Source organism: Pelodiscus sinensis, unplaced genomic scaffold, assembly GCF_049634645.1.
Source record: "Pelodiscus sinensis isolate JC-2024 unplaced genomic scaffold, ASM4963464v1 ctg49, whole genome shotgun sequence".
Taxonomy (NCBI): Eukaryota; Metazoa; Chordata; order Testudines; family Trionychidae; genus Pelodiscus; species Pelodiscus sinensis.
Window position 1 is genome coordinate 352588 of NW_027465953.1, and position 26460 is coordinate 379047.

The window sequence follows — 26460 nt, forward strand, 5'->3', positions numbered from 1 at the left end:
GACACAGACGGGCACAGAGACCGACGCTTTGCTGTCCCTCGGCGAGGTTGGCAAGCAAGCAGGAAAAGCTGAGAACCGGTTGTCCAGGGGGGTCCCTTTAAGCACGAGCCTCAGATAGCCTCAGACAGCAGCCACACAAAGCAACTACTGACCTGATGCCCTGCCAGAACCGGTTTCAGCTGCCCTTAAATGCCCCCCTGCGTCCAATCAGTGTGGACGCGCTAGTTCGAATTAGCAAAACGCTAATTCGAACTAGTTTTTAGTTCTAGACGCATTAGTTCGAATTAGCTTAGTTCGAATTAACTAATTCGAACTAAGTTAGTTCGAATTAACGTTGTAGTGTAGACGTACCCTTAGACTTGGTGTCTGCCCTTTAGGTCTGAATAGGGTTTCCTGCACTGCAGGTATACTAAGAAACCATGTGCCTGCACTCTCTCGTCTGACTTCGGTGACACAGTCTCTGGCCGAGTCTCACTCATTGTGTGTGCTCATCAAAACCCCTTCCAGGGTACACATCTAATCGGAGCCTATCTTGGTTAGCTCTCTTATGTCCTTTCAAGTTTGTTCCCCACTCAAAGAGAGTGGTGTCCCCAGAACTACCCCACCAAAATACAGCATTTTTGCCCTTACCTCAGGGCTTTATTTCCAAGTCCCATCACAGTCCAGCACTCGCCAATAGCTCTTCACAAGGAGCTGTCTGCAGTGCTGCCACTCTCTCAGGCAGCCTGTCTCCTGGTTCTGCATACCTTGTGGCCTCCAGAGACACTGACTGATATCTGGTCTTTCGGCTGCTTTTATAGGACTTTCCTGGCCCTGATTGGTTGCTTCTCCCACAGCCACTCCAGTCTGCCTGGAGGACTTTTCTATTGTCTCTCTAGGCAGGGTATGGTTGGACCATAGGGCCTCCAGGAGGGGATCCCAAGGCCAGGTCAATTGCATCACGTTCCCTTTGTCTGTAAAAATGTTTATGGATGAAAAGAATCATAGAATCGTAGAATACTAGGACTGGAAGGGACCTCGAGAGGTCATCGAATCCAGGCCCCTACCCTCATGGAAAGACCAAATACTGTCTAGACCATCCCTGATAGACATTCATTTAACCTACTCTTAAATATCTCCAGGGATGGGGATTCCACAACCTCCCTGGGCAGTTTCTTCCAGGCTGTGTCTAGACTGCATCCTTTTTCCGTAAAAGGGATGCAAATTAGACACATCACAATTGCAAATGAAGCGGGGATTTAAAGCCCCCCCTCTTCATTTGCATAAACATGGCTGCCGCTTTTTTCTGGCTCGGAGCTTTGCTGGAAAAAGCGCCAGTCTAGACGGGGATCTTTCGGAAAATAAAGCCTTTTCCGAAAGATCCCTTATTCCTTTTTTTAAGAGGTATAAGGGATCTTTTGGAAAAGGCTTTATTTTCCGAAAGATCCGCGTCTAGACTGGCGCTTTTTTCCGGCAAAGCTCCGAGCCGGAAAAAGCGGCAGCCATGTTTATGCAAATGAAGTGGGGGGGATTTAAATCCCCACTTCATTTGCAATTGTGATGTGTCTAATTTGCATCCCTTTTACGGAAAAAGGATGCATTCTAGACACAGCCCTAGTGTTTGACTACCCTGATAGTTAGGAACTTTTTCCTAATGTCCAACCTAAATCTCCCTTGCTGCAGTTTAAGCCCATTGCTTCTTGTTCTATCCTCAGAGGCCAAGATGAACAAGTTTTCTCCCTCCTCCTTATGACACCCTTTTAGATACCTGAAAATGGCTATCATGTTCCCCCTCAGTCTTCTCTTTTCTAAACTAAACAAACCCAATTCTTTCAGCTTTCCTCATAGGTCATGTTCTCTAGACCTTTAATCATTCTTGTTGCTCTTCTCTGGACCCTCTCCAGTTTCTCCACATCTTTCTTGAAATGTGGTGCCCAGAACTGGACACAATACTCCAACTGAGGCCTAACCAGCGCAGAGTAGAGCGGAAGAATGACTTCTCATGTCTTGCTCACAACAAGCAGTATAAGAACCTCTATAGAGTAGTGAAGGAAAAAAGAGCCTCTTCCCAGGATTATCCCTGTCCCTGTCCCTGTCCCTACAGATAGAATCATAGAATCATGCGGAGTATAATTTGATGTATTTCTACAACAGGGAATATAAATAACAAAAGTTATGCAAACCCACACCACTAGGTGGAGGCAGATATTTTGAGGAGTTTGTGAGAAAACTTTCAAAAAAGAGAAGTAATATTGGAATTCTGCTTTAAGTCATTTGGCTCACATCTCAGCAGAGTGATCTGTACAATGCTGGATCTTTAATTTTTTTCCATGAAAGAACCTGGTTAAAATCTTTTAAATAAATCATGTGATTTCCACTCTCCTATTTGTCTGTGCTCTAATAGGGATAGAAAAAATATAATTATTTGCTAATAATGGCTTATATTTGAATCAGAGAGTTAGTAAAATGATTTAAAAAAGAAAATCTCTCTAGAAATGCATATTGTTGTTGCATCAAATTCTGCTGTCCTTGCTCAGATCCTCCCAGGTATTGAGATTCCTGGCTCCCATTGGTTTCAATGGAAATTAGTCTAAATACCTTTGAAGATCTGGGCCTCATACCCTACTCTGACAAAACTTAGGTTGAATTAGAGTCAGTCAAACACTGAGCGGGATTAACGTGTGCATCTTACTGCACATTGTACAAAAGCTTCTTGCTATCAGTCTATTTTTTGCAGTACAGCTGCTCCCCGAGTTGCAAATGGTCGAGTTACGACCGTTCGCACTTACGACCAAAGCTCCCATGGAGCAGTCGTAAAGGCGGTCCCCGAGTTACGAACGTGACCCGTGCTTACAAACAGCGCGGTCCCGTGTAACTCAATGGGGTCCAAGTTACGAACTGATCGAGTTACAGCCAAGTGTTTGGTCTGTAACTCGGAGAGAGGCTGTAATGTTTTTTCTGTATTCACCAGTTTTGTTTTCTTGCCTCCTTGGACATGTTGGACTTTGTACATAATGGTGAATAAATGGTATATTTATCATCCTCTCTGACTGTAATGTGTTTTGAGTGATGGTAAATTGTCAAGCCATATGCAGTACAGGCTGATCAATTGATACCTATTAGTGAGATAAGCATGTGAATTGTAAGCCCAGGACTTGCTAAGGGCAGGATCCCACTACTAATTGCTGCAGGACAGTGTGCGTTGCTGCAGAACTCTTAGTTGTGTATGTGCACATGACTTGTTTTTGTAAAAATCTGGCCCTGGGGCAAATAAACTAACATTCAACCAACGATTCAGCTTTTTATCTTGTAAAATACAACCAACTGATAAGTAAAATACAACCAATTAATAAGTAAAGTTTCCTTTTGAGGATATACTATTGCACCAAGATCTGAATTAAGGTTATATGCTAACTTATGAGTTCCCTGACGTCTGCACGGTGTTTGTGATGACTTTGCTACACACATTGGTGTCCTTAATCTGTTCTGTGGTCCTGGGGTTATTTGTCACATGCACAAACATTATTCCTATTGCTGATCCACCCATAGTGGACTGATATTGGATGCCTTGCCCTCATGTAAACAGATACAACGAACAAGCATTGTTACAGTTACCTGTACATGATGCTGTGTTTTTGAAAGGCCTGAACTTATGGAGCAGGTGTAGACAGTGAGGGATGCGAAAAACTAGCAGAGACAGGAAGTCTCTCTGTGCTGACCATGCCCTTAGCTTCTTGTGGAAGTGGCCTCCTGTGCATGTATTAAATATGGAGTACTCTTGAACTGTACTGCTGTACACTTTCTATCTAGCGCAGTTGTATAAGACCCCAGTTTGCACAATGGTATGGAACTGAAGCTTAGCCACGACAGACCCTGAATCAGGGATAAAGTTTCCTAAATATGTAGTATTATTACACTAGTTTCATGTTGGTACCTGGTCAAAGTAGGCTTATCTTCTTGCTTAATTATCTTCTCTGTTGTGCTGTGAATAAATATTACTTAATGACAGTTAAGGACCATCTTATTCTGAGTTTGTACAGGTTCTAAGGCAATGAGATTCTGGCCTATGACTGGGACTACGAGGCAGTACCGCAATACAAATAATCACATGCTGATCTACAGAAATATTTTTCTGCCTTGGACATCCCCACTAGCTTGAGAGATCCAGATGGATCAATTACTGAAAATGGAAGCAGGTGAACTTGACAGCTTCAGTTTCAGTCCCCTTGTTTCCTGCACTGAGTGTTTTTTCTGCTCTAAATGGTAAGCATGTCCACATAATAGTGTGATGAAGATGGATGGATGGGAGGTTTTGACTTCCTCAGTCATGGCATACTGTTGCAGGAAGGTGGTTTGCTGGGAAGAGATGGGGTGGATCTGACCACAAAAGGGAAGGACATCTTAATGCAGTGACTCACCAATCTTATTAGAAGGGCTTTAAACTAAGTTGAGTAGGGGCAGGTGACAAAAGGCAACTAGGTTCAAAAGGTATCTTTAATAGAGGACTAGTTCTTTGGGGAGAATCAGATATGGAAAATTAGAGTAGAATTACAGGAGCAACAAGAGGGAAATCCCTGGGGGGAATTTGATCAATACCTTAGATCAGTGTTTCTCAAAGTGCTCCGTGAAACCACTTTGAGAAAGTTGCTAACTGGCTGCGCCGGTGTGTTTATTTACCAGCACTGAGGTCACGGAGCCTTGCAGGTCCCTTTGGCTCTGGTTAGCCAGTCATAGCAAAAGGAACTGTGGCTGCTGCTCCCTTTGGCTGCAAACAGCAAATCGGATCCAATGGGAGCCACGAGGCTTTGTGGCTGCGGCACCAGTAAATAAACACACCAGTGTAGCCAGTTAGCAGTTTTCTCAAAGTGGTTTCATGGACCATTTTGAGTATCACTGCTTTAGACGTCTACTCACAAATTCAAGGAATAACAGGACTAAGCAGTTAGAATTGGGAGTACTAATAGACAAGTCATAACTGAGCTTAAGTGGCATCTCAGATACTTGATGGGATAAATCTCATAACTGCAGTATTGGCATAGAGGGGTACATCTTGTTCAGGAAGAGCATGTAGGAATAAAAGGGAGGTGGTGTTGTATTGTACACTTGTTCTGAGTTCCAGAAAGAGGCAAGAGGCAGACCGGTTGAAAGTCTCTGGGTAAAGACGAAGTGGGGAAAACACATCCAAACCAGGAGGAGGAGGGAGATGAGGCATTTCTAGAACAAATAAAACAAATATCCAGAACACAGGCCCTTATAGTAATGAGGAACTTTACCTACCTAGACATCAGTGGGAAAAGTAATATGATAAAACACAAAATATCCAATAAGTTCTTGGAATGTCATGGGGACAATGCTTTGTTTCAGAAACTGAAGGAAGTAACCCAGGGCATAGGCATTTAAGAATTGATTCTGACCAACAGGGAGGAGATGGTTGTGAACCTGTAGGTAGAGGCCTATTTGGGTGAAAGTGATTATGAATAAGGCTGTGAATCATTCATGGAGGTCACAGAAATCATGAAACAAAAACAGGACTATGTAGCACTTTAAAGACTAACAAGATGGTTTATTAGGTGATGAGCTTCCGTGGGCCAGACCCACTTCCTCAGATCAAATAGTGGAAGAAAATTGACACAACCATATATACCAAAGGATACAATCAAAAAAATGTACACATATGAAAAGGACAAATCAAATTTTATGTGTTCATTTTTTTATTGTATCCTTTGGTATATATGGTTGTGCCAATTTTCTTCCACTATTTGATCTGAGGAAGTGGGTCTGGCCCACGAAAGCTCATCACCTAATAAACCATCTTGTTAGTCTTTAAAGTTCTACATAGTCCTGTTTTTTGTTTCAGCTACACGAGACTAACACGGCTACATTTCTATCACAGAAATCATGGATTCTGTGACTTTCTGGGACCTTTGTGACTTCCACAGTAGTTGGTGTGGTACATCTCAGGGCATCCCTGGGTCCAGATGCTGTGCTGGAGCAATGGTTGGAGAGCAGTCAGGGTACCCTAGGCAGTTCACCCACCTGGAGTGGAAGTAGTAGTGGCACCCTAGCCTGCTCTCAGAGCAGTGGAGTCTGCTGGAGTGCTGCCTTTCCCCAGCACCTAAAATTTATTTAGGGCCATTTTTAGTAAAAGTCATAGACAGGTGACAGGTCATCTTAACCATAGTTCTCTCCAGCACAGTGACAGAGTCCCTGTGTGCCTACCTGGTCATCAACAGTTTATGGAATTTGCTTTGGTCACAAGGATGTCACAATAGTGCTTGTGTAAGTTTAACTGGAAGTTCTGGTTGACAGACTGAGAGGCCATCTATCTCTCAGTACTGGAGCTAGTTGGAGGGAGAAAGGATTGAGAGAAGGTGTTGAGGAAAGACTAAACCATGAATACATTTGTGAGTGAACAGGAGGTAATTGATAGAGGTAAGGGTCACTATTGTATTTTTTATATCCAACCTGTATCCACACATACACATTCAAGAGCATGGGTGCATAGAAACGTGTAATATTCTCCATTTATATGACCAGATCATTAGCTGCTGTAAATCCAGTGAGCCTCTACTGACTTCCCTTTTAATTGACTTGAGTTGAAGGACTGGCCTACAGCCTCTGAACCTGGAAACTTTCCTGACAACCTGAGTCACTATTGGATGTTATGGGGAAGGTCTTCTTTCCTTTCTCCAGTTGTTTTATGTTTAATATGGGTCCTTATTTTATGACTTCTGCATCCTTGGAGCCAAAATCTAGAGGTGCAAAGCATCAGAGATGGGAGAAATTAGAAGAGAAAACACAGAAGGACTTCTCTTCTAGCTGACTGTGTCTAGACTACAAAGTTCTATCACTTTTCTTCTGAAAGAGGCTTTTCTGACAGTTGGCCCGTCTACAGTGGGCCAAATGTCAGAAAAAAAGCCTCTTTCAGAACATCCCTTCTTCCTCGTAGAACAAGGTTTACAGAGATGCTGAAAAAACATGTCTGCTTTTCCAATATTTTTTTGGAAAAGCAGACGCATTCCTTGGACGTGGCAGAGCTTTTCTGGGATATCTCTGGTATCCTGGAAAAACTCTGCAGTCTAGATGTACCTGCTGTCTACTTAAGATATTAAGTGGATAGCTAGCATATTAAATGGAGGATAACAAAGCGTTTCTTAGCTCTTAATCCTACACCATTACTATTGCAACTGTATGGGCAATGTAAGTTACAGTTCTGATTCCATCTGCATCTGGGTGTTGGAATCGAAGGGTAAGGATGGGTAATCGCCTAATCTTGAGCAATCTTTCATGGGAAGGGTAAATTCTGATCAATTCCTCCTCCATGCCTTGGAATGCTGTTACAATGGAGACAGATAAATATGGCATTTCAGATTTCTTGTTAAATATTAAGTCTCCAGGAGAATTTTTGCTGAGAGACACATGGGAGATAAAATCCTGATTTTATTAATACATCAACTATTTCACAGTTTCATAGAGTTTAAGGCTGGTAGGTCATTAGATCATGTACTTTAATCTTCTGTATGTCACAAACCATTACGTTTCACCTAGCAACCCTATGCTGAAACCAAAACTTGTCTTGGACTAAAAATTGTCACTCTTGAAGGGTATGTCAACACAGCAGTGTTAATTTGGAATAACTGATGTTATTGCAAAATAACATAGTCCGCATCTACACAGCAAGCCATTATTTCAACATAATGTCAAATAATGTCAAGCTGGAGAACTTCTTTCTCCGACTCCTATAACCCGCATTTTATGGGGAGTAAGGGAAGTAGGAGGAAGAGTGCTCTTTCCCCGACTTCCTGCTGTGTAGACAGCGCCAAAAGCCGAAATAAACTATTTCAACTTAAACTGCACAACTGATAGCTCAAGTTGTGTAGCTTATTTCTGCTTTAGCCCTGCTGTGTAGATGTGCCCAAGGCCTAGGAGACTAAGATGCTGTGTGCTGCAGACAGAGGATAGGAGAAACTGAAATGCTACCAATGCCTGAGGCCTTTGCAATGGTAGAGAAATGATTAGGTCAGAAAAGCCCTGATGATCCTGGTGGTTGATCAGTGCCCCATACTCCTGAAGAAGACAAATTCCCAACCTCCCAAACAATAATCCCTGCTAGTCTGACCCAGGGAAAATTCCTCCCCACCCTCAAATCTGGAGATCAATTGCATCCTGACCAATGTTCTCTCCAATTCTACGTGTAGAATACATTTTAGGTGCATTGAGGCATGTACGGATGTGTACAACCATTAGAAACACATGTCTGCCACCCAAGTGCTCAGTTTACAGGTAACACTGATCCTGACTATGTGAGCAAGACTTACCAAGACTTAATCTCTGAGGCTTCACATAAAGGTATGGGGCAATCACCCTACCCATGGAAAACACCTAGCTAGATAATTTCATGGAGGTTAGGTCCATAAAAGGCTATTGGCCAGGGGATAAAATGGTGTCCCTGGCCTCTGTTTGTCAGAGGCTGGAGAGGGATGGCAGGAGATAAATCGCTTGATCATTGTCTTCGGTCCACCCTCTCTGGGGCACCTGGTGCTGGCCACTGTCGGCAGACAGGATACTGGGCTAGATGGACCTTTGGTCTGACCCAGTACGGCCGTTCTTATGTTCTTATGTTGTGCATTGGGGGAAAATCTTTTAGGGTCTCTAGAGGCAACTGGACAAATACCTAGTCCGTGTGTCTTCTCTGCAAGTATTTAAATTATCATAAAATAAAACTGAAGCCTTTTTTCAAAACAGAGTGCATAAAGTTTGACTTCTAAATTCATACAGTGGGGTCTTTGAAAAGTGGCTTGATTTTCTAGAGATACTGAACCCCTAGAAGATTTTTGCACCATCCATAGGTAATTCTGGGTGCTCAGCACTTTTGGAAATGACACCCTGACTAAGCAAAACACTTCAGCATGCATGTGTTTAACTTTAGATTTATTTGTTGGCATAGAGTTAGGCATGTGATTAAGTTGCTGAATCAGGATGTAGGCGTGTTAATATGGATTTAGGAGTTTTAGTTTAGGCACCCAGTTTTAAAAATCTTGGCTATAAATTATTCTGTGTGCTATCAAAATGCCTAAATTAATAGTAAAGGTGGAAAAGATTAGTTTATGTGGGGATCTTATTTAAAAGGAGCAGCTTTTCCTTATTATAATCCGTCCCCCCACAATAGCTCTGCAAACAGACATGGTCACCATGAGGGAAGAAAAGGATTTGCATGATTCCCAGGTCCACTTATCACCATGTCTGGTCTCCTACAGAGTCTTTACTAGATAGTGAATTAAAGACACAAGCACTGAATCCCAACATCAATGATAACCAGCAGAATCCTTTCCTTTAATTTCAGCTGTTTACAGCAAGGTTGTTCTCCTCCTGGACCATATGGACGATCAAGATAAGGCCTCTATTGCCCTTGAGATTGTCAAGATAGCTGAGACCAAACTGGCTGTCGTTGTGACTGTTCTGCTAGAAAAACTTCAGCAGGATGAGGTAAGGCAGTTTCATCAAATCACATCTGTTTTCCATGTTTCCACTCCAAATTCTGTTTGACTTCATGGAAGTAATTCAATACAGAACTTGGCTCAGCCCACCTTCAGTGTAATCAGTATTTACCCTTCTGTCTTCATGCAAAACTCATCCTGCAAAATTCTGTTACAGATCAGGATGATATCATAAAGAGACACTCAGAGGAGCACTGTCCTTTTGTACACACTGGAGTACATTGGCTGTATATTATAAAAGTGCACTGTAGGGGTATCTATAATCTCTTATAGCAGTATTTTGTCCTCCTTTAGCATCTTCATCCAAAAACCTCAAAGCACTTACCTACTTACTCATGAATTCGGTTTTACAGCACCTTTGGGAGAGTGATAAACATCCCCATTTACTGATGGGCTGTGTCATGGGGAATTAAATAACTTGCTCAACACCACATAGTGAGTTAGTAGAAGAATGGTGAATAAAACCCATGTGAACTGACTCTCTGCTCTAAACCCAAGACAACACTTCTTAATTATAATGACATATGATTGGGATATAGCTTTGAAGGGTTCTTAAATAATCCAAACCCCTTTTTCCTTTATTAATACTCGCATCCAGCAAAGTCCATTTCTCTATTAAGGGTCAACACAGAAGGCATTTTAGTTTCAAGTACCAGGAAGCCAAGACAAGCAGTTCATTTCTGGCTCGCTTGAATAGTGTGGGGTTCTTGTATTCATAAGTTATCAATTATGATTTTCAATTAAAAATCCTCCTTACATTTAAAAATGAATGGAAAGAGGCAGAGCCTCTCCCCACTAGAGCAGTAATAATAGCAGTTTGCAGCAGCATCCTTTAAAAGCACAACCACTGGAATGTGTAGCCAACCATTGGCTTTGAACATTCCAAAGTGCTTTATGACCTTAGCAGGCAGTTCACACCTTCAGCTGCCTGAATTCAGAGTTATAGACTCACAGGAGACAGATGCGAAAGGCTTGTTGGATCATCCAATTTCCCAGCAGTGCCTTTTTCATTTTTTTGGGCCAAACCAATTTTAACAGCTCCTAGTGACTGGGTTTCCACCACTTTCCAATGAAGACTATGTAATAACCTGATAGATGTCTTATAGCTGGGGCATTTTTCCTGATGTTAAAGTCTAAATTTTATGTCTCTGATACTGCCCCCTGCTGTGCAATGTACGTGCTGCAGGGTAAGAAACACTGACTCCTAAGCATCCTCACTCCACAGTGCATGCTATGCAGCAAGGAGGTGGTGGCTGGCTGGAGTAGGCAGTCACGGTTGTGCTGACTCTGTGGAGGAGAGCTGACCTGATCTGAGCCCAGGGGAGTCCAGTTGTTTTCCCACTGTGATGTGATACGATTTATTTTAGATCCAAGAGAAACCAGGACACTCCAGGGATACTTAACCACTTTCTTATTTATTGCAAGCTTTAAGCAGTTATTACAGTTGTTTAAGTTTTACAAGCCTTAAAAACAATTACTACACAATTTAAACCTTAAATGCCATACATTCTAAAGCAATAATATAGTGCAAAGCAATGCAAAAGCAATTAATAAAAGAGCTACTATAATACAATAATAAAGACTAGTTCACTTACACTTCACCCGTATGCTACCTACAGTAGCAGGCAGGAGGTCAGGGTTCATTTTCTTCCCATGCATTGGAACACCATGCACTGGATCACCGGTGTGTAGGGCCTATTTACTTCTAGTTACATCGAGCAGTACCTGTGGGTCAATCCTGCTCATTCCCTCCCACTGATTGTTCTTACTAAGCCCATTTTATAGCAAAGCGAGACTTGGTTGTTCTAATAATATTTACCAATTGATTACATATTGTGTAGGATATGTAACATGCCCAATACCCTATCTGGAGTACATCCTGTCACTCAGGATGTTGCTGCTATGTGCATAGTTGACAGTTGTATGGCTGCATCTGTAATTTGTGGTTATCAGAAACAGAAGTACCTGTACAAGATTGCTTGCCATGTGTTCTTGACATAGTCTCACGTACCATGCTTCATCTGCATTGTTATGCAAAACATTCCTTCCTCTCACAGCTTCTCCCATGACCTTGCCTGCATGCTTATGTGCACCAGACTTGAGACAGGCCTGGGTTTTGCTTGTTAGAGATCCGCACGTGTCAAAGGGAGACGTGGCCATTTATTGTCAAGGCAGGCTCCCCTACACCCACCCAACCTCACCCTGATGCATGAGGTCAGATCCCATAGAGGTTGCAGGTCTCTATTTAAAAGTCAGTTCTGCTGGCCTCCCTGCACTTTTTAAAATTTTCTCCTGAATTACTTCCAAGCTGTTGATCTTTTCTGGGGAATGTGGTGCCAAAAAAGTGAAATAAGCCAGAAGCAGTCACACCTCAGATGAACAATGAGAAACTGTTGTCTTCCTGCTTTATGACAAGATTCCTGTATGTAACAAACCCAACCCAGATGGCTGACTTTTTTTTTCACTGTCACTCCAGGTCACTTGTTGTTTCCCACTTTTCTCCCTCTCATTATGTCAGTTATATTGACCCCCTCTCTAGGTGCGCTAGTTTGCAGTTCTCTGAAATCAGTCTTGTTCTGCTCAGGTTTCTAATTTCTCTGTGCCCCTCTTGATTATTTCTCTGTCACAACTCATACCTTCAACTCCTCCATATTTAGTATCATCTGTGAATTTGAACTTTGATGGACCCCATAAAAGAGACCTTCAAGTGTGCTACTGTCAATGTAGAGGTAACTCCTGAGCTAATTTTCCCTAAAAGCTGCAGAAGATTTACTGCAGGAGTTGGGTATTTTATAATTGTATTTACAAATTCTGTCTGGAGTGGATAAAAAAAGGCATGATGCTAATAATAACAAGAACAACAATAACAACAATAATAATAATAATAACAACAACAATAATAATAATAATAAATGAAATTAGATAAGGGGGCAGTGCAGGGCCCTTCTTCTGATTAAAAAATTTGTAAATTGCTCAGCTTCTTCTGAAATGCTGCTAGCTGGGGTGATTGTGGAGGGCATAGCAAGTTTTATACAAATGAAGACTAGGGGTTACTTGAGTGAGTATGCAGGCTGTGGAATCAGTGTGGTCTAGTGGAGAGGACTCCAGATAGTGAATCAGAAGACCTGAATTATTTTCCTGGCTATTGATCTGCTCTTTTAGCCTGGGCTAGTTGTTTCATGTTTAGATTGTAAACTCTTTTGGGCAGAAGCTTATTAGCGTAAGTGTTACTATATTGCGTTACTATATTAGCTTATAGCATTACTATATTGTCATCAAGGAAACATTTTCCCCAATTGTTCTTTTATGTTTTGTCCCCAGAAAAACAGAGTAGACATTTACTGTATCCTGGAGAAAGTATTACAGCAGGATGCCCAGGTCCTAGAGAGAAGGCTACTGAGCAAAATAATAACACTTGCCTCAAACCACATGAGAGAGACTCAGGTAAGTTAGATTAACGGAAGTGTTGGAGCATAAGCTTTTGTGGTCAAAGACCCACTTCACTGCTTTTGCAGATTCAGACTAACACGGCTACCCCTCTGATACTCAGGTAAGTTAGTTTTCCCTATATGCTAATGACAGGAATGAAAGCATTAAAACACTAATTAAAACATTTTTTGTAAACTATATACTGAAACTCCAGGATTAATGACTGCTAGGGGCCCACAGATCCCCACACCATCCTCCAGAAATCCCAGGTCCTAAGCAGCATGTGACTAGTTTCATCTTGTTCAAGTTACACATGTGCTTAAGTGCTTTGTAAGGTCAGGATATTGTGACATATATCAGATGCAGAGAGGCCTACCGTTTCTTAACAAGCAAGTTTTTTGTGAAGTCTACTAGGGATTTCATTATTGATACTGATTTTGTGTGGAAGGTGCTCTGATACTATGGTGTTAAGCAGCAGGATGAAACCTTTAAACAGAATCTGAGCTGTTTCCAAAAGAAGCAGTATTTGGATTTAGGGGATAGTTTATTCAGGAAAATTCTCTGAATATCTTGAAGCTGCCCACCTCCTCTGAGGGAAAAATATCATGTCACTATGATAGCCAATCATCCACCACAAATAGCTAATAGCGAATAGTCTAAGCAGCTTGCAAACAACTGAAAGGCTGACAAGTGTTTAGCCAAACGATTCAATGATTATTTATGACTCATGATTCTGTTCTCAGAAAGTTGGGTGGAAAACAGAAATAAGAACTTGATTCATTTGAGCAGCATTGGCTGGTGTAGTTGGCTTTAATCACTTCAGTCTCTCTCTTTTTGTATTTTTTAAGGAAGCAACAAATGAACTAAAAGTGGCAGCGAGCAACACATTAGTGGCTCTGGCACGCTGCTATTTCAATGAGGTGATGTATGAGCTTCAATGTCATCTGAAACCACTGAAGCTGTCTGACGTGTTCACTTTGATTACGCTGGACAACCTATCATCAGCCTATCGTATGTCAACTTCCATCTTTTGTTTCAAAGTTATTGTCTTCCATTTAAGGAGAGAGGTTCACGCTCTGTACAGCTACACAGAGTGCTATTTGGGGGGCATGAGATGAACTGCTGTGGCTGGTTCCAGTTGCTAGACCATGAGCTATCCACACCAAGGTGCAAGCTCTTATGCCCCATTTGAAGTTCTTAAAGGACAGGATTGAGGAAAATCAGGTCTAGTGGAGCTCTTCTCCATTCCATTTCTCATCCCTCCCCAGTGCTCTCTCTCCTACTCTGGGAGAGGATTGGGCATCTGGCACAGCTGCACATTGGTGGAGAATGCTCCTCCTCAGGGTAAATCCCCCACTGATTTTTTACTTCTGCCTTATCATTTGTGTACGCAGCACAAAATGACCTAGGAGCCCATAGCATCCGACCCAGCGGTGTTTCTAAATGCGATAGTAAGAAGGCAGATAACAGTCAATTGACTGTCTTCCTTTTCTTCTGGTCCTTCTTTTCAGCACTCAAGTGCATTCCTTTTGAGGGAATGACCCTGTACAGCATGAGCTCCATGCGGATGTTAGTCGGCGAGAGCAGGCTGAGGCAACCATTTTGTGGTGGTAAGTGCCAGCACTTATTGTAGATGTCCAAAATGGATATTTAGGGGCCTTGGTACAGAGTTAAGTGACTGATCGTTTACAAACAGGCTCTGAACTGGATTGTACCAGGGGCTGAGTCCTCATGCTCCTGTGGCACTCAGTGGAGTTGAGAGTGCTCCTTACTTTGCTGGAGGTGCTGAGCATTTGTAAGTTCAGGCCCTTTATGACTTGTGGATATTTTAAAAATAAACAAAAGCTGATGCTGCCCATGTGCCAGGAAATTCCTGGGGGAGAATGTGCAGGCAACAGACTGAATTACATTTAAAAATGTCCCGTTTTCCACCCCTCCACCCATTCCTCCTCTTTAGTTTCTTAATTATCATCTCCTTTCACCCTCTTTCTCTGTCCTCTGGTCTTCTCCACTTCTCTCTTCCTTTGCTTTTTAGTTGATGCTCAAGTAAGGCCACGTCTACACTATGCAGAAGATCAATGCTGCTGCAGTTGATCACCAGGGTCCAAATTAGCAGGTCTAGTGAAGACCCACTAATTCGAACTGAGTGGGTGCTCCCGTTGGCACCGGTAGTCCTGCTTCTCATGAGGAATAACACTCCTGTCAACCTTCCACTGTGTGGACAGTCTGAAAACACGATTTAAGATACGTCAACTCCAGCTGCATAATTAACATAGCTGGAGTTGCGTACCTTAAGTCAACTTTCCCCTTTAGTGTAGATCAGGCCTAAGGGATTAATCCTGCACCTTTGAGATAAATGGGAATTTTGCCATCAGCTTCATAGAACATAGGATTGAGCCTTAATTTTCCTTTCAAGGGCAGCGGGTGCATCTAATTTTAGGGCAAAATGCTGTCAAATCTCAGTATAGCTAATAGGAGTTAGGGGCACTGAACATCTTTCAGACAAACTGTAACCCAATAGGAAATCATACAGTTTTAGGGCTAAATAAGCAATAACTGCAGAGGACATGAATCATTCAGAAAACAGCTGGTCAAAATATTTTGGTTTTTTATTACATTTTTCATATTTTTTTTCCAAGTTGATGGAATATTAAACTGAAAAAATGTCAATGACAGTTTTAATCAGGATGTGTTCAGTGTTTTTGTACAGCTAAAAAGGTGGCTGAAATTTGTTGATTTTTGAAACATGTGAATGATCTTTGTAATTTGAAATTTTGAAAAAAACAAGAGTAAACACTTTTAATTTAATTTAAACTACCTTTACAATCAGCTCTAATTAAGAGGTAACAAGGGAGAAAAAAATATGTTTTCAAATGATGGGAATTAAAAAGAGATGGAGAGAGACAAAAGAGAAGAAAGCCTTTTGAGAAACAAGAAACGGAAAGGAGGGAAGAGAAATAATTCAAAACTGTTATTGGATTTCATCAGCTGTTCCTGAATTGGGCATGGAATTGTAATAAACTACAAGCCTGGGTGTCTTCACTGATAAAACAACGTATCCTTATTACTATTGCATCCTTTTCATATTGCCTGTCTTTTTTCCTTCCATGCAGTTCTGGAAAAATGGTCAAGGGCAGTAAATCTATATTTTAGGAACTGGGAAAGGTGGCCATTTCCCAAAATGGGTAAATCTCAATTCTGTGATGAAATTCTTCCCCTCTATCGTCATGTGACAAGCAAATGGACCACATGTGAAGATTTGGAGGTGAGAATTGTAGGCTTTCTAAACCTTTATGAGAAATTATATTGTTAAATTCTCTGTGTATGGCACTCTTTGTGATGATGGAGTTCAATGGCAGGTTCTTTGGGATAGAACGGAGTATGATGTAAAACATTTAAAAAAGATTATAATGTCACAATCTCATGGAAATTCTGTCTGTACATAGTGTACATAGATTCCAGTTTTGTCACCTGACATGCAGATGAATATAGGAGAATGGGCTAAATTCATTCCTGGCAGATGTCTATTCAGTTCCAGTAGAGTTACAGCAGGAATGAGTTGGTTTAGTGTGCATACTAATCTGGGGAAATATCCCACTTGGGAAAGTTGTGAGGTGCAGTAGAATATAATTCTGAAACCAACACCATAGCTGTCTCTAGACTGGAAAAACTTGCCAGCTGTCTACACTGGCTGCTTGAATTTCCGGAAAAGCACTGACGATCTCATGTAAGATCGTCAATGCTTTTCCGGAAATACTATGCTGCTCCCGTTCAGGCAAAAGTCCTTTTCCGAAAGACTTTTGCGCAAAAGGGCCAGTGTAGACAGCACAGTAGTGTTTTCTGCAAAAAAGCCCCGATCGCGAAAATGGCAATTGGGACTTTTTTGCGGAAAAGCGTGTCTAGATTGGCCACGGACGCTTTTCCGCAAAAAGTGCTTTTGCGGAAAAGCATCCTGCCAATCTAGACGTGCTTTTCCGAAAATGCTTTTAACGGAAAACTTTTCCGTTAAAAGCATTTTCGGAAAATCATGCCAGTGTAGACGAAGCCCATGAGTCTTAACTCTTTACCAGGAAATATTGAGATAGGGCTGTTTCAACAGTGGAAAAGGGAAATTGCACTCGTCAGAAGTAGAAAAGATGGGCCCATTGCATGATATTGAATGAATTTGTAGGAACATAAATTCTGTCTCTCTATGTAGGTCAAGCAGGCCATTATCAAAGCCCTTGGTACTATGATGAGCCTCCTCCTGCATAAAGAAGATCATCAAGATAAGGTGTTCGAACAGATCCCATGGCTCCTTGAGCAATATAAAGAGGATGTTAATGTTTTTCATGTCACCAAGGTGAGATACTTATTAAAATAACTATCAATGTGTGCGCATAGGTGAACTGCACTAGCTGCTACCAGTGGCGTTTCCTGGTCTACATAGTGACTTGTTAGATAATAGATAAACACGCAAGTCTTGATTTTATAGACATGGTGACCCAGGTGACAAGTTTTGTAGGTAAAAGCCTCTCATGAAAAGTATCTTCTGTTTCTGGAGATGATAAGGAGGTAAGAAACAAAACACCTGTTCCCTCCCCCCGCCCCCCCATAAGATACTCCCTCCTTGTGATTTACTGGTACATCCTATCAACTCTGTGTCTCTCTTTTAGATTATAAATAAACTCCTCAGAGCAGGGGCTGCTGTGTGTTGTCTCTGGGCAGTATTAAATAAACTGCCAGTAGCTGAAAATTAATACTAAGAAGGCCTGAAGTGCATTGCTTTAGATTATATAACTAGATAGATATAAAATCACCGTCTAGTTCATCTACCGTTGTGTACAGGGCTGTTGTAGCTGTGTTGGTTCAAGGATATTAGAGGGACAAGGTGGGTGAGATAATATAATTAAAGATATTATTTCACCCACCTTGTCTCTCTTATTTCATCTACCCTCAGTATCACATGACCAAGGTAACTCTTGTCTGCTGATAGTGAGAGGATGGATTGAGGGCAGTTGGCTTCAGTAGTATGATTGAGCATGCTCAGTCTATGTGAGCTGGCTCAGTACAAGCCAAGCAGCAAATCCAGGGCCACAACCCTGCTGCCCTTCCCCCCTCCCCACTTCCTCCATGGTTTACTCCCAATCTATGTTGGCTTTCTGGTCCAGAATATGTGGTTGCTTTTGGGATTGGAATGCCCATGATTTTGAGGGAATCAATGTCTCATGGACTTGACTAAAAGTATCAGAGGACTACACAAGAGCCTAAATGTAGTAAAATATGTAGATTTCATCAGAGATATCCTGGAAGCTTCAAGCAGCAAAGAAGAAAAGTGTGTAGGTACCGGAAGGAGTTAGACTGTCATCTCATTATCAATAGCCTGGAAGAGAACATAAAATCATCATTGATAAAATTGGCAGATGAAATAAAAATTGGGGAGTGGTAAATAATGGAAAGGACAACTCACTGATTCAGAGTGATATAGATCATTTGGTAAACTGGGTGCTAACAATAAATGTGCATTTAAATATGGCTGAATGTAAATAGATGCATCTAGGAACAAAACAATGTAGGTGATACATACATGTTGAGGGATGCTTCCTGAGAAACAGTAACTCTGAAAAATATTTTGGGAAACTTGGTGAATACTCAGCTGAACATGACCTACAAATGTGATGCTGTGGCCAAAAAAGCTGAAGTGATACTGGGATGCATACATGGGGAAATCTCAAGGAGGAATATAGTGGGAAATGCAAAGTTCATTTCCACACTAGAACTGACCAACAGTTATTAGTAGATACCCCTGATACCGGCTTCCTGTGAGAAGAGTGCCTTCCACACCCTGCTTGGCTTATAGCAATTCAGCAGGATGCCATTTGGGCTGCACAGAGCCTCAGCCACTTTTCAGCAGCTCATGAACCAAATATTGCAAACATATATGCAATATACAGCCGTGTGCATTAAGAATATTGTCATCCACAGCACCAGCTGGGGGAAACACCTCTGACATCTTAGCAAGGTATTGTAAGCCCCAATAGATGCAGGACTCACTGTGAATCCAGCCAAGTGCCATCTTAGTGAACACAGTAGGAAGGGGAAAACTATAGCTCCTTGATAAATAAGGTCTAAGGCTTGTGTGACTGCCCCACCTCCATGACAAAGAAACAGGTGCCACAATACTTCAGACACAGTGGCTGCTTAGTACTCAACTTCATCACACTGGGCACCCTATTATTGGACCTGATGAAGAACACCCAATCACAGAAAGTCCAGTAATCAGAAGACTGTGAGGAAGCCTTCCAGGCCCTGTGAAAACAGCTGAACCAAGAGCTGGTCCTATCCCATCCAACTTCACAAAGCCTTCTATCCTTCAAATGGAGGTCTCGGAGGTAGGACCAGGAGTGGTACTATCTCAAGAAATAGGTGGGAAGGAGCACCAGATCCTTTATCTCAGCTGCAAGCTGTTCTCCTGAGAGACCTGCCGCCCTACTATAGCAAGGGAGGCCCTGGCCATCAAGTGGGTGATCTACACCCTGGGGGTATGTCTACACTACAAAGTGAATTCGAACTAACTGATGTTAGTTCGAATTAACTTTGATAGGTGCTACACTAGCGCTCCGCTAGTTCGAACTTAATTCGAACTAGCGGTGTGCTTAGTTCGAACTAGGTAAACCTCATTGAACGAGGACTAAGCCTAGTTCGAACTTACTAGTTCGAATTAAGGGGTGTGTAGCCCCTTAATTCAAATTAGTGGGAGGCTAGCCCTCCCCAGCTTTCCCTGGTGGCCACTCTGGCCAACACCAGGGAAACTCGTCTGCCCCCCTTCCGGCCCCGGACCTCTTAAAGGGGCACAGGCTGGCCAGCACCCAGCTAGCAGACCCTGCACCTGGCACGGCTTGAGCCAGCCACCCGCTGCCACCCAGCCATCCCCCTCTTCCCGGGACCAGGCTGGCGGCTCTCGGGAGCCTGCCCAGGACCGCACCCGCCTGGTTTAGTGCGGACATCATGGACCTCGTCCACGACCTCCGCACTAGGCACAGAAAAGTGGCCGTCTAGGGCAGGAGAGCTGCCAGCCTGGCCACCTAGGAGCAGGTGTGCATGAAAATGAAGGTGGTCCACTGAGACCCCCGACCCTGAGCCCTGAGCTTACAATGGCCGTCCTGGGTCAGACCAAAGGTCCATCTAGCCCAGTAGCCTGTCTGCCGACAGTGGCCAACCCTAGGGACCCTGGAGGGGATGGACCGAAGACAGTGATCAAGCCATTTGTCTCGTGCCATCCCTCTCCAGCCTTCCACAAACTTTGGGCAGGGACACCACTCCTACCCCCTGGCTAATAGCACTCCATGGACCCAACCTCCATCACTTTATCTCACTTCTCTTTAAACTCTGTTCTAGTTCTAGCCGTCACAACCTCCTGCAGCAAGGAGCTCCACAGGTTGAATCTTTGCTTTGTGAAGAGCAACTTTCTGTTAGTAGTTTGAAGCCTGCTACCCATTCTTTTCCTTTGGTGTCCTCTAGTCCTTCTATTATGGGGACTAATGGAGAACTTTTCTTAATGCACCCTCTCCACCCCACTCATGCTTTTATGGACTTCTATCCTATCCCCCCTCAGTCTCCTCTTTTCTAAGCTGAGAAGTCCCAGTCTCTTTAGCCTCTCTTTATATGGGACCTGTTCCAAACCTCTGATCATTGTAGTTGCCCTCCCCTCTCCCACCCTCTCTCTTCCCCTCTCCCACCTCCTTTTCCCAGTCTCCCCCAGTTTTGTTCAATAAAGACAGATTCTATTTTTGACCACACGTTTTCTTTATTTTGTACATCAGGAAGGGGGGCTAGGGAAGGGTAAGTGGAAGGAGGTGAGGGAGGAATGGGGTACGAGCCCCCGACGGGGAGGACTGGGCTGGCTCTGCGGGCTTCTGGGGGTGGAAGCTCTCCTGCAGCCCCCCAATTGCTCCCTCTCCCCAGATGGCAGCCTGCGGCAAGTACAGCCGGTCTGATGGCCGAGTGCTGTGATGTGCCCAGTGTGGGCACTCAGAGCACTCCAAGCCAGGACTGCTTTGCAAGAGGGGCACCCCTGAGAACTGTCTGTCCGGGGTGGGGGTCGGGTCCCTTTAAGCACAGCCCTCGGCTAGCCTGAGGCAGCAGCTCCACGCTCTAAGTCCTCATCTGATGCCCTGCCGGCACTGCTTCCGGCCATCCTTAACCCCGGTTCAGGGTCCACTTAATGTGGACATGCTAGTTCGAATTAGCAAAACGCTAATTCGAACTAGTTTTTTTAGTCTGGATGCATTAGTTCGAATTAGCTTAGTTCGAATTAACTAATTCGAACTAAGTTAGTTCGAATTAGCGCTGTAGTGTAGACATACCCTGGGATATTCTGTACTGGGGAAGCCCTTTCAACTGGTCACCAACCATGCACCCCTCAGATGGATTAATAACATGAAGGACACCAGTGCCTGAATCATGAGGTAGTACTTCCCGCTCCAACCCTATGACTTCTGTATGTTACACTGGGGCAGGGAAGGCTCATGCAAACACAGACTTCTCCCAAGTGGAAGGAGACGATGAAGAGGAAGGTCCACCAATGGACACCCTCTTAAGGGGGAGTGTTTGTGACAGAGGATACCCACCATGCATGGTTCAGCGGGGGCTAATCATGATCTGTGGGCTATGCCCCTTCATACTTGCTGGGAATGCTCCAACTGGAATCAGGATATAAAAGGGAGCAGCTCAGTTCTGTCTAGGCTGACAGCTGAAGGGAGCAGAGGTGCTTTGCAGGCTTTTGTGGAGGGACTGCCAGTGCCCTAGGATGCAGAAACCAGCCAGCCTGTGGTTCCAGTTGACCCCCCCACAACCATCCAATGCCACAGATGGAGGAGAGACCACGGAGTTACTGAGATGACCTGCTGCAGAAGAATGGTGGGAAGTAATCTATGTGAACTAAGCATTATTGAGTTGAGGTATTAGGCTTTGACTCTGCATGTTTTGGAAGAAACCCCATTGAGCTGCAAGACAAGGCCCTGGGCTGGGACCCTGTGGAGTAGGTAGAGCCTGGTGGAGAAGGGCTGGCCACTAGGCAACACTGGTTTGCCCCAAAGGGTGGTTGAGCACTAGGTTGCACGGTCGTACCTAGAAGGGCTTGGGTCATTGAGCTGAAGAGCCTCATTAAAGGGCTGCTGCACTGACCCTGACTATTAGGCAATGCTGCTCTAAGAACCAGGCCTGCTATGGTGGTTGGGGAGACTAGGTCACTTGGGCTGCCTTAGTTCTTTAACTCCTCCACAACCTGATACCATCCAAACAGGGTGGACCTACCCTGTGACAGGTGACTTACTTACAGTCTATAATATCTTCATGGGGAAATATATGTAATGACCTAGCAGAGAAAGGCATGATATGATCCAGTGGCTACAAGCTGAAACAGGATCCATTCAGATGGGAAATAAGGTCTACCTTTTCAGTGGTGGGATATTAGCCATTCAAACCATTTACCAAGAGTCAAGGTGATCATTTTAAAATCAAGATTGGATTTTTTTCTGAAAGTTCTGCTTTAGGAATTATTTTGGCAATTTCTAAGGCCTGTGTCATACAGAAGGCCTGACTAGTTGATGACAATCATCCCTTTTGGCCTTGGAATCTATGAATTCCATGAACCTGCTTCAGTCATTGCATATTGCTCCTTTGTATGCCCACCTTCTAACTTTCACCCTCTGTTGTAGAGTCTGAGGCAGCTCTTGGAAGTCTCCGGTGAATATAAGATCCTTCTACCTGAAGGGAAATTTCAAGCCATCTGCAGTGCTCTGCACGACCAGGTGAGGGGAACTTGTTCTTGTATCACTTGAGCTTAAGCACAGCAGATCTGAAGCATATTAAGAATAAACATCTTTTGAATGCTAGTGAAGAGCCCGGAGACCTTCTCATGCCTTATTGGTTTCTGCTGGCTTAAGAATAAGCAGATAGTGGTCTCATTTTATTAGCTAAAATCCAGCTCAGTTTGTAAAGCAATTTTAGCATAAGCCAGTTCTTAGAGGGAGTTAGAGTTATATAGTAAAAACTGATCCCATCCAAATGGGGAGGACCTATCCTGTGACAGGGTGACTTAATTGCAGTCTATAATATCTATGTGGGGAAACATATGTAATAATCTAGCAGAGAAAGGCAGAACGTGAGCCAATAACTAGAAAATGAAGCTGGACAAATTCAGACTGCAAATAAGGCCTACATTTTTATGGTGGAATAATTAACCATTTGAACCAGTTACCAAGGGTCAAGTCTTGATTCAATTAGCTCTGCTGCTAAAAACACTTTGAAAGCATGAACTTCTGTTATCCAGTGTATCGGTCATTGTTTCTGATTCTTGTTGTGCAGTCAGTACCATTTATTTTGGGTTCAGAGCTCTATTTGGAAAGGTAGGAAGTGAGTGCTTAGAAATTAATTGAGCATCTTCTTTTCAGTTGCTTGTTCTGATTAGTTTTCCTTTGATCACTTCTCTTCTTCCCACAGATCTGTTCTCCAACTCAGCAGCTCATCATGGAAAATCAAATGGAGCTGTGCTATTGTATCCTACTGCTAGGTAGGGGAAGAGACTCCAAATTACACAGTAGTTTCCTTGTAACTTCCTTCTTTTGTAGGTGTGGTAAGAATGAGCTTTCAGTTGTTAGTGAGGATGTGATTTCTTCCTTTGCAGCCCGTTCTTCTCCTGATGACCTCATAGCATTTCTGCACTCGCAGCTGAAGATTGAGAATGAGACTGTTCGTGTGGCATCCCTGAATCTGCTCACAGCTATTATTGGTGCTGACTGTAAGTAACACAGGAGTAACTGTGACTGCTGCGATCATCGCCATCGTGCTGGGGGTTGAGTTGGGGACATCCAGAGCTAAAAGCATGAGCTGCTATAGGTTGATCTAAAGAACCAAGGCTTTGCAGGCATGGTAGGGCTATAACATACTCATGATCTCTGCAAATGGGGCACAGAGGATCTGTAACACAGGGGCGGATATAGGGCAGGGCGAGTGGGGTGGCCGCCCCAGGTCCCGCGCTTCAAAAAGCCCCGCGCACGCGCCGTGGTGCCACCGCGCATGAGCATGGCATCACTGTGCATGCGCCGTGGCAAAGGGGGGGCCCCGCGGAATTATGCTGCCCGGGGCCCCGCAAAACGGTCATCTGCCCCTGCTGCAACACATAGAGTCATATAGTCATAGATTATTAGAACTGGAAGGGACCTTGAGAGGTCATCAAGTCCAGTCCCCTGCCCTCATGGCAGGACCAAGCACTGTCTAGATCACCCCTGATAGGTGTCTATCCAATCTGCTCTTAAATATCTCCAGTGGTGGAGATTCCACAACTTCCCTGGGCAATTTTTCACAGTGTTTAACCAACCTAACAGTTGGGACGTGTTTCCTAATGTCCAACCTAAACCTCCCTTGCTGCAATTTAAGCCCATTGCTTCTTGTCCTATCATCAGAGGCCAAAGAGAACAATTTTTCTCCCTTCTCCTTGCGACACCCTTTTAGATGCATGCTCACCAGAGGGTTGGAAATTCACTAAAGGGACCCAGTGCTGCGCTAAGTAACTCCCATGTGGTCACACAGAAATCAACAGGGTTAATTAAGTGCTGAATGTAGCCTAAAATATTTTCAAGGTACAAATACAAATGTAATCTTGTGGCGGATGCATGTTAATAATAATGAGATAAAAACAAAATAGTACTCCTGACTGAATAAGTATTAGACACTCTAGAATAGATTCCGAATTCTGCTATACTGGTGGTAAACACAGACTAACTTCACTAACCTCCATTTGTCTAACTCTCTTACAATATTTCCATCAGGATAGTATGATGGTGCTATTTACAGAAGTGGAAATACTTCAGACTTAGACTGGTGTAACTGAGATCAGAGTCTGGTCCTATATTTTCCCCGCTGATTCTGTATATGAGTGAAGCTTGGTAGTACTCTTAAATAGGGCACAGGACACATTCTAATGTGGAGCATGAGTGTTTGGAACAAAGATATACTATATTGCACACTTCTCCTTATCTTTCAGTGCCTGAGACAAGAGTTAGAAAGTTTCTGATTGTGAAGGCAGTGCAATCTGCTCTCAGTGATCAGAGTGCTAAGGTAAGATTGTGTGTGGAATAGTGGTATTGCTGTTAATATCTGGGAAGTATTTCACTCAGTGGAGAGTCTGGCAATGAGACACATTTTTAGGGTGAGATTATTAATAGGGTTTCAATTAATCACAGTTAACTAAAAATTAATGCGATTAAAAATTGAAATTTATTAAATATTTTTGTGGTTTTTTACATTTTCAAATATATTGATTTCAATTACAACACAATGACAAGTGTGTACTATGCACTTTATATTATTTTTATAACAAACATTTGCATTGTAAAAATGACAAAAGAAATAATATTTTTCAATTCATCTCATAGAAGTGATGTAGAGCAATCTCTTTAGCGTGAAAATGCAACTTACAAATGTAGATATTTTTTGTTAACTGTAACGAAACAATGTAAAACTTTAGAGTCTACAAGTCCATTCAGACCTACTTCTTGTTCAGCCAGACACTAAGACAAACAAGTTTGTTTACATTTATAGGAGAAAATGCTGCCTTTTTCCTAATTACAGTGTCACCTGAAAGTGAAAACTGGCATTTGCATGGTACTTCTGTAGCCAGTGTTGCAAGGAATTTACATAACAGATGTGTTAATCATTTGTACTTCAGCCACTATTCCAAAGAGATAAAAGCAAAAGCAAAAGGACTCTCATATCCTGTCTCATATTGCATGCAGAAGAGATAATAATAACTCGTGCATAATCTCTACCCTTGCAGGTGAGGATGGCAGCTCTCCATTTTGTCCTGAAGCTGCTCAGTTCAGGAAGTGTGGAGAATTGTGCAGCAGGGGATATGGTCGCCTATGTATTCAGAGAGTTCGATGTGTCCACCAGAAATCTGGTAAGGAGAGTTCTTAACACTTAGGACTCAGTTCTGCCATTCTGGCATGCTGATTGTTCCCCTTGACTTCAGTGGGAGCTTTGGATGCTCAAGGATGCAGCTGGACTGAAGGATTAGAGCTAGAATCTGATCAGTGATATTCGTGTAAAGCCAGGGTAATGCCCCTGACTTCAGTGGCATTATTTTGGATTTACACAAGTGTAACAGAGACCAGAATCTGATTCTGGATATTTACATCTGACAGTGCGACCTACATTCCTTAGACCTCGGGCAAGTCAGTGAAAATTCTGACAACACAATCTTTCAGTGAAATGCTCTTGTATAAGGAAGCACATCTTTTTTATAAATAGACTCTTGATACAATTGCAGTGCCGCTTGTTAAGTTATTGTGGTCACACATAGGCTGGCTGTGTCAGTGTCATAGATGCATTCCTATACTCTCAGGCTGTTAAAGTTGAAGCAAAATGCAGGACAATGTAGCACTTTAAAGACTAACAAGATGGTTTATTAGATGATGAGCTTTCGTGGGCCAGACCCACTTCCTGATCTGAGGAAGTGGGTCTGGCCCACGAAATCTCATCATCTAATAAACCATCTTAAAAAAAAATAAAAATA

The 26460-nt window shown here is 43.0% G+C and overlaps 1 protein-coding gene across 1 annotated transcript in view; it reads left to right on the forward strand.

Annotated features, from left to right (window-relative positions):
* The first annotated feature begins 6285 nt into the window (after positions 1-6285).
* Positions 6286-26460, forward strand: part of LOC142825342 (maestro heat-like repeat-containing protein family member 2B) — a 35225-nt gene continuing 15050 nt past the window's right edge. The window contains exons 1-12 of the mRNA XM_075917299.1: positions 6286-6411; positions 9323-9465; positions 12798-12920; positions 13754-13916; positions 14417-14515; positions 16019-16170; positions 17104-17247; positions 22604-22696; positions 23388-23457; positions 23572-23685; positions 24931-25004; positions 25723-25845. Coding sequence (XP_075773414.1) covers positions 6372-6411; positions 9323-9465; positions 12798-12920; positions 13754-13916; positions 14417-14515; positions 16019-16170; positions 17104-17247; positions 22604-22696; positions 23388-23457; positions 23572-23685; positions 24931-25004; positions 25723-25845 — 1338 coding nt within the window. The 5' untranslated portion in view covers positions 6286-6371. The remainder of the gene's footprint in view (positions 6412-9322; positions 9466-12797; positions 12921-13753; positions 13917-14416; positions 14516-16018; positions 16171-17103; positions 17248-22603; positions 22697-23387; positions 23458-23571; positions 23686-24930; positions 25005-25722; positions 25846-26460) is intronic.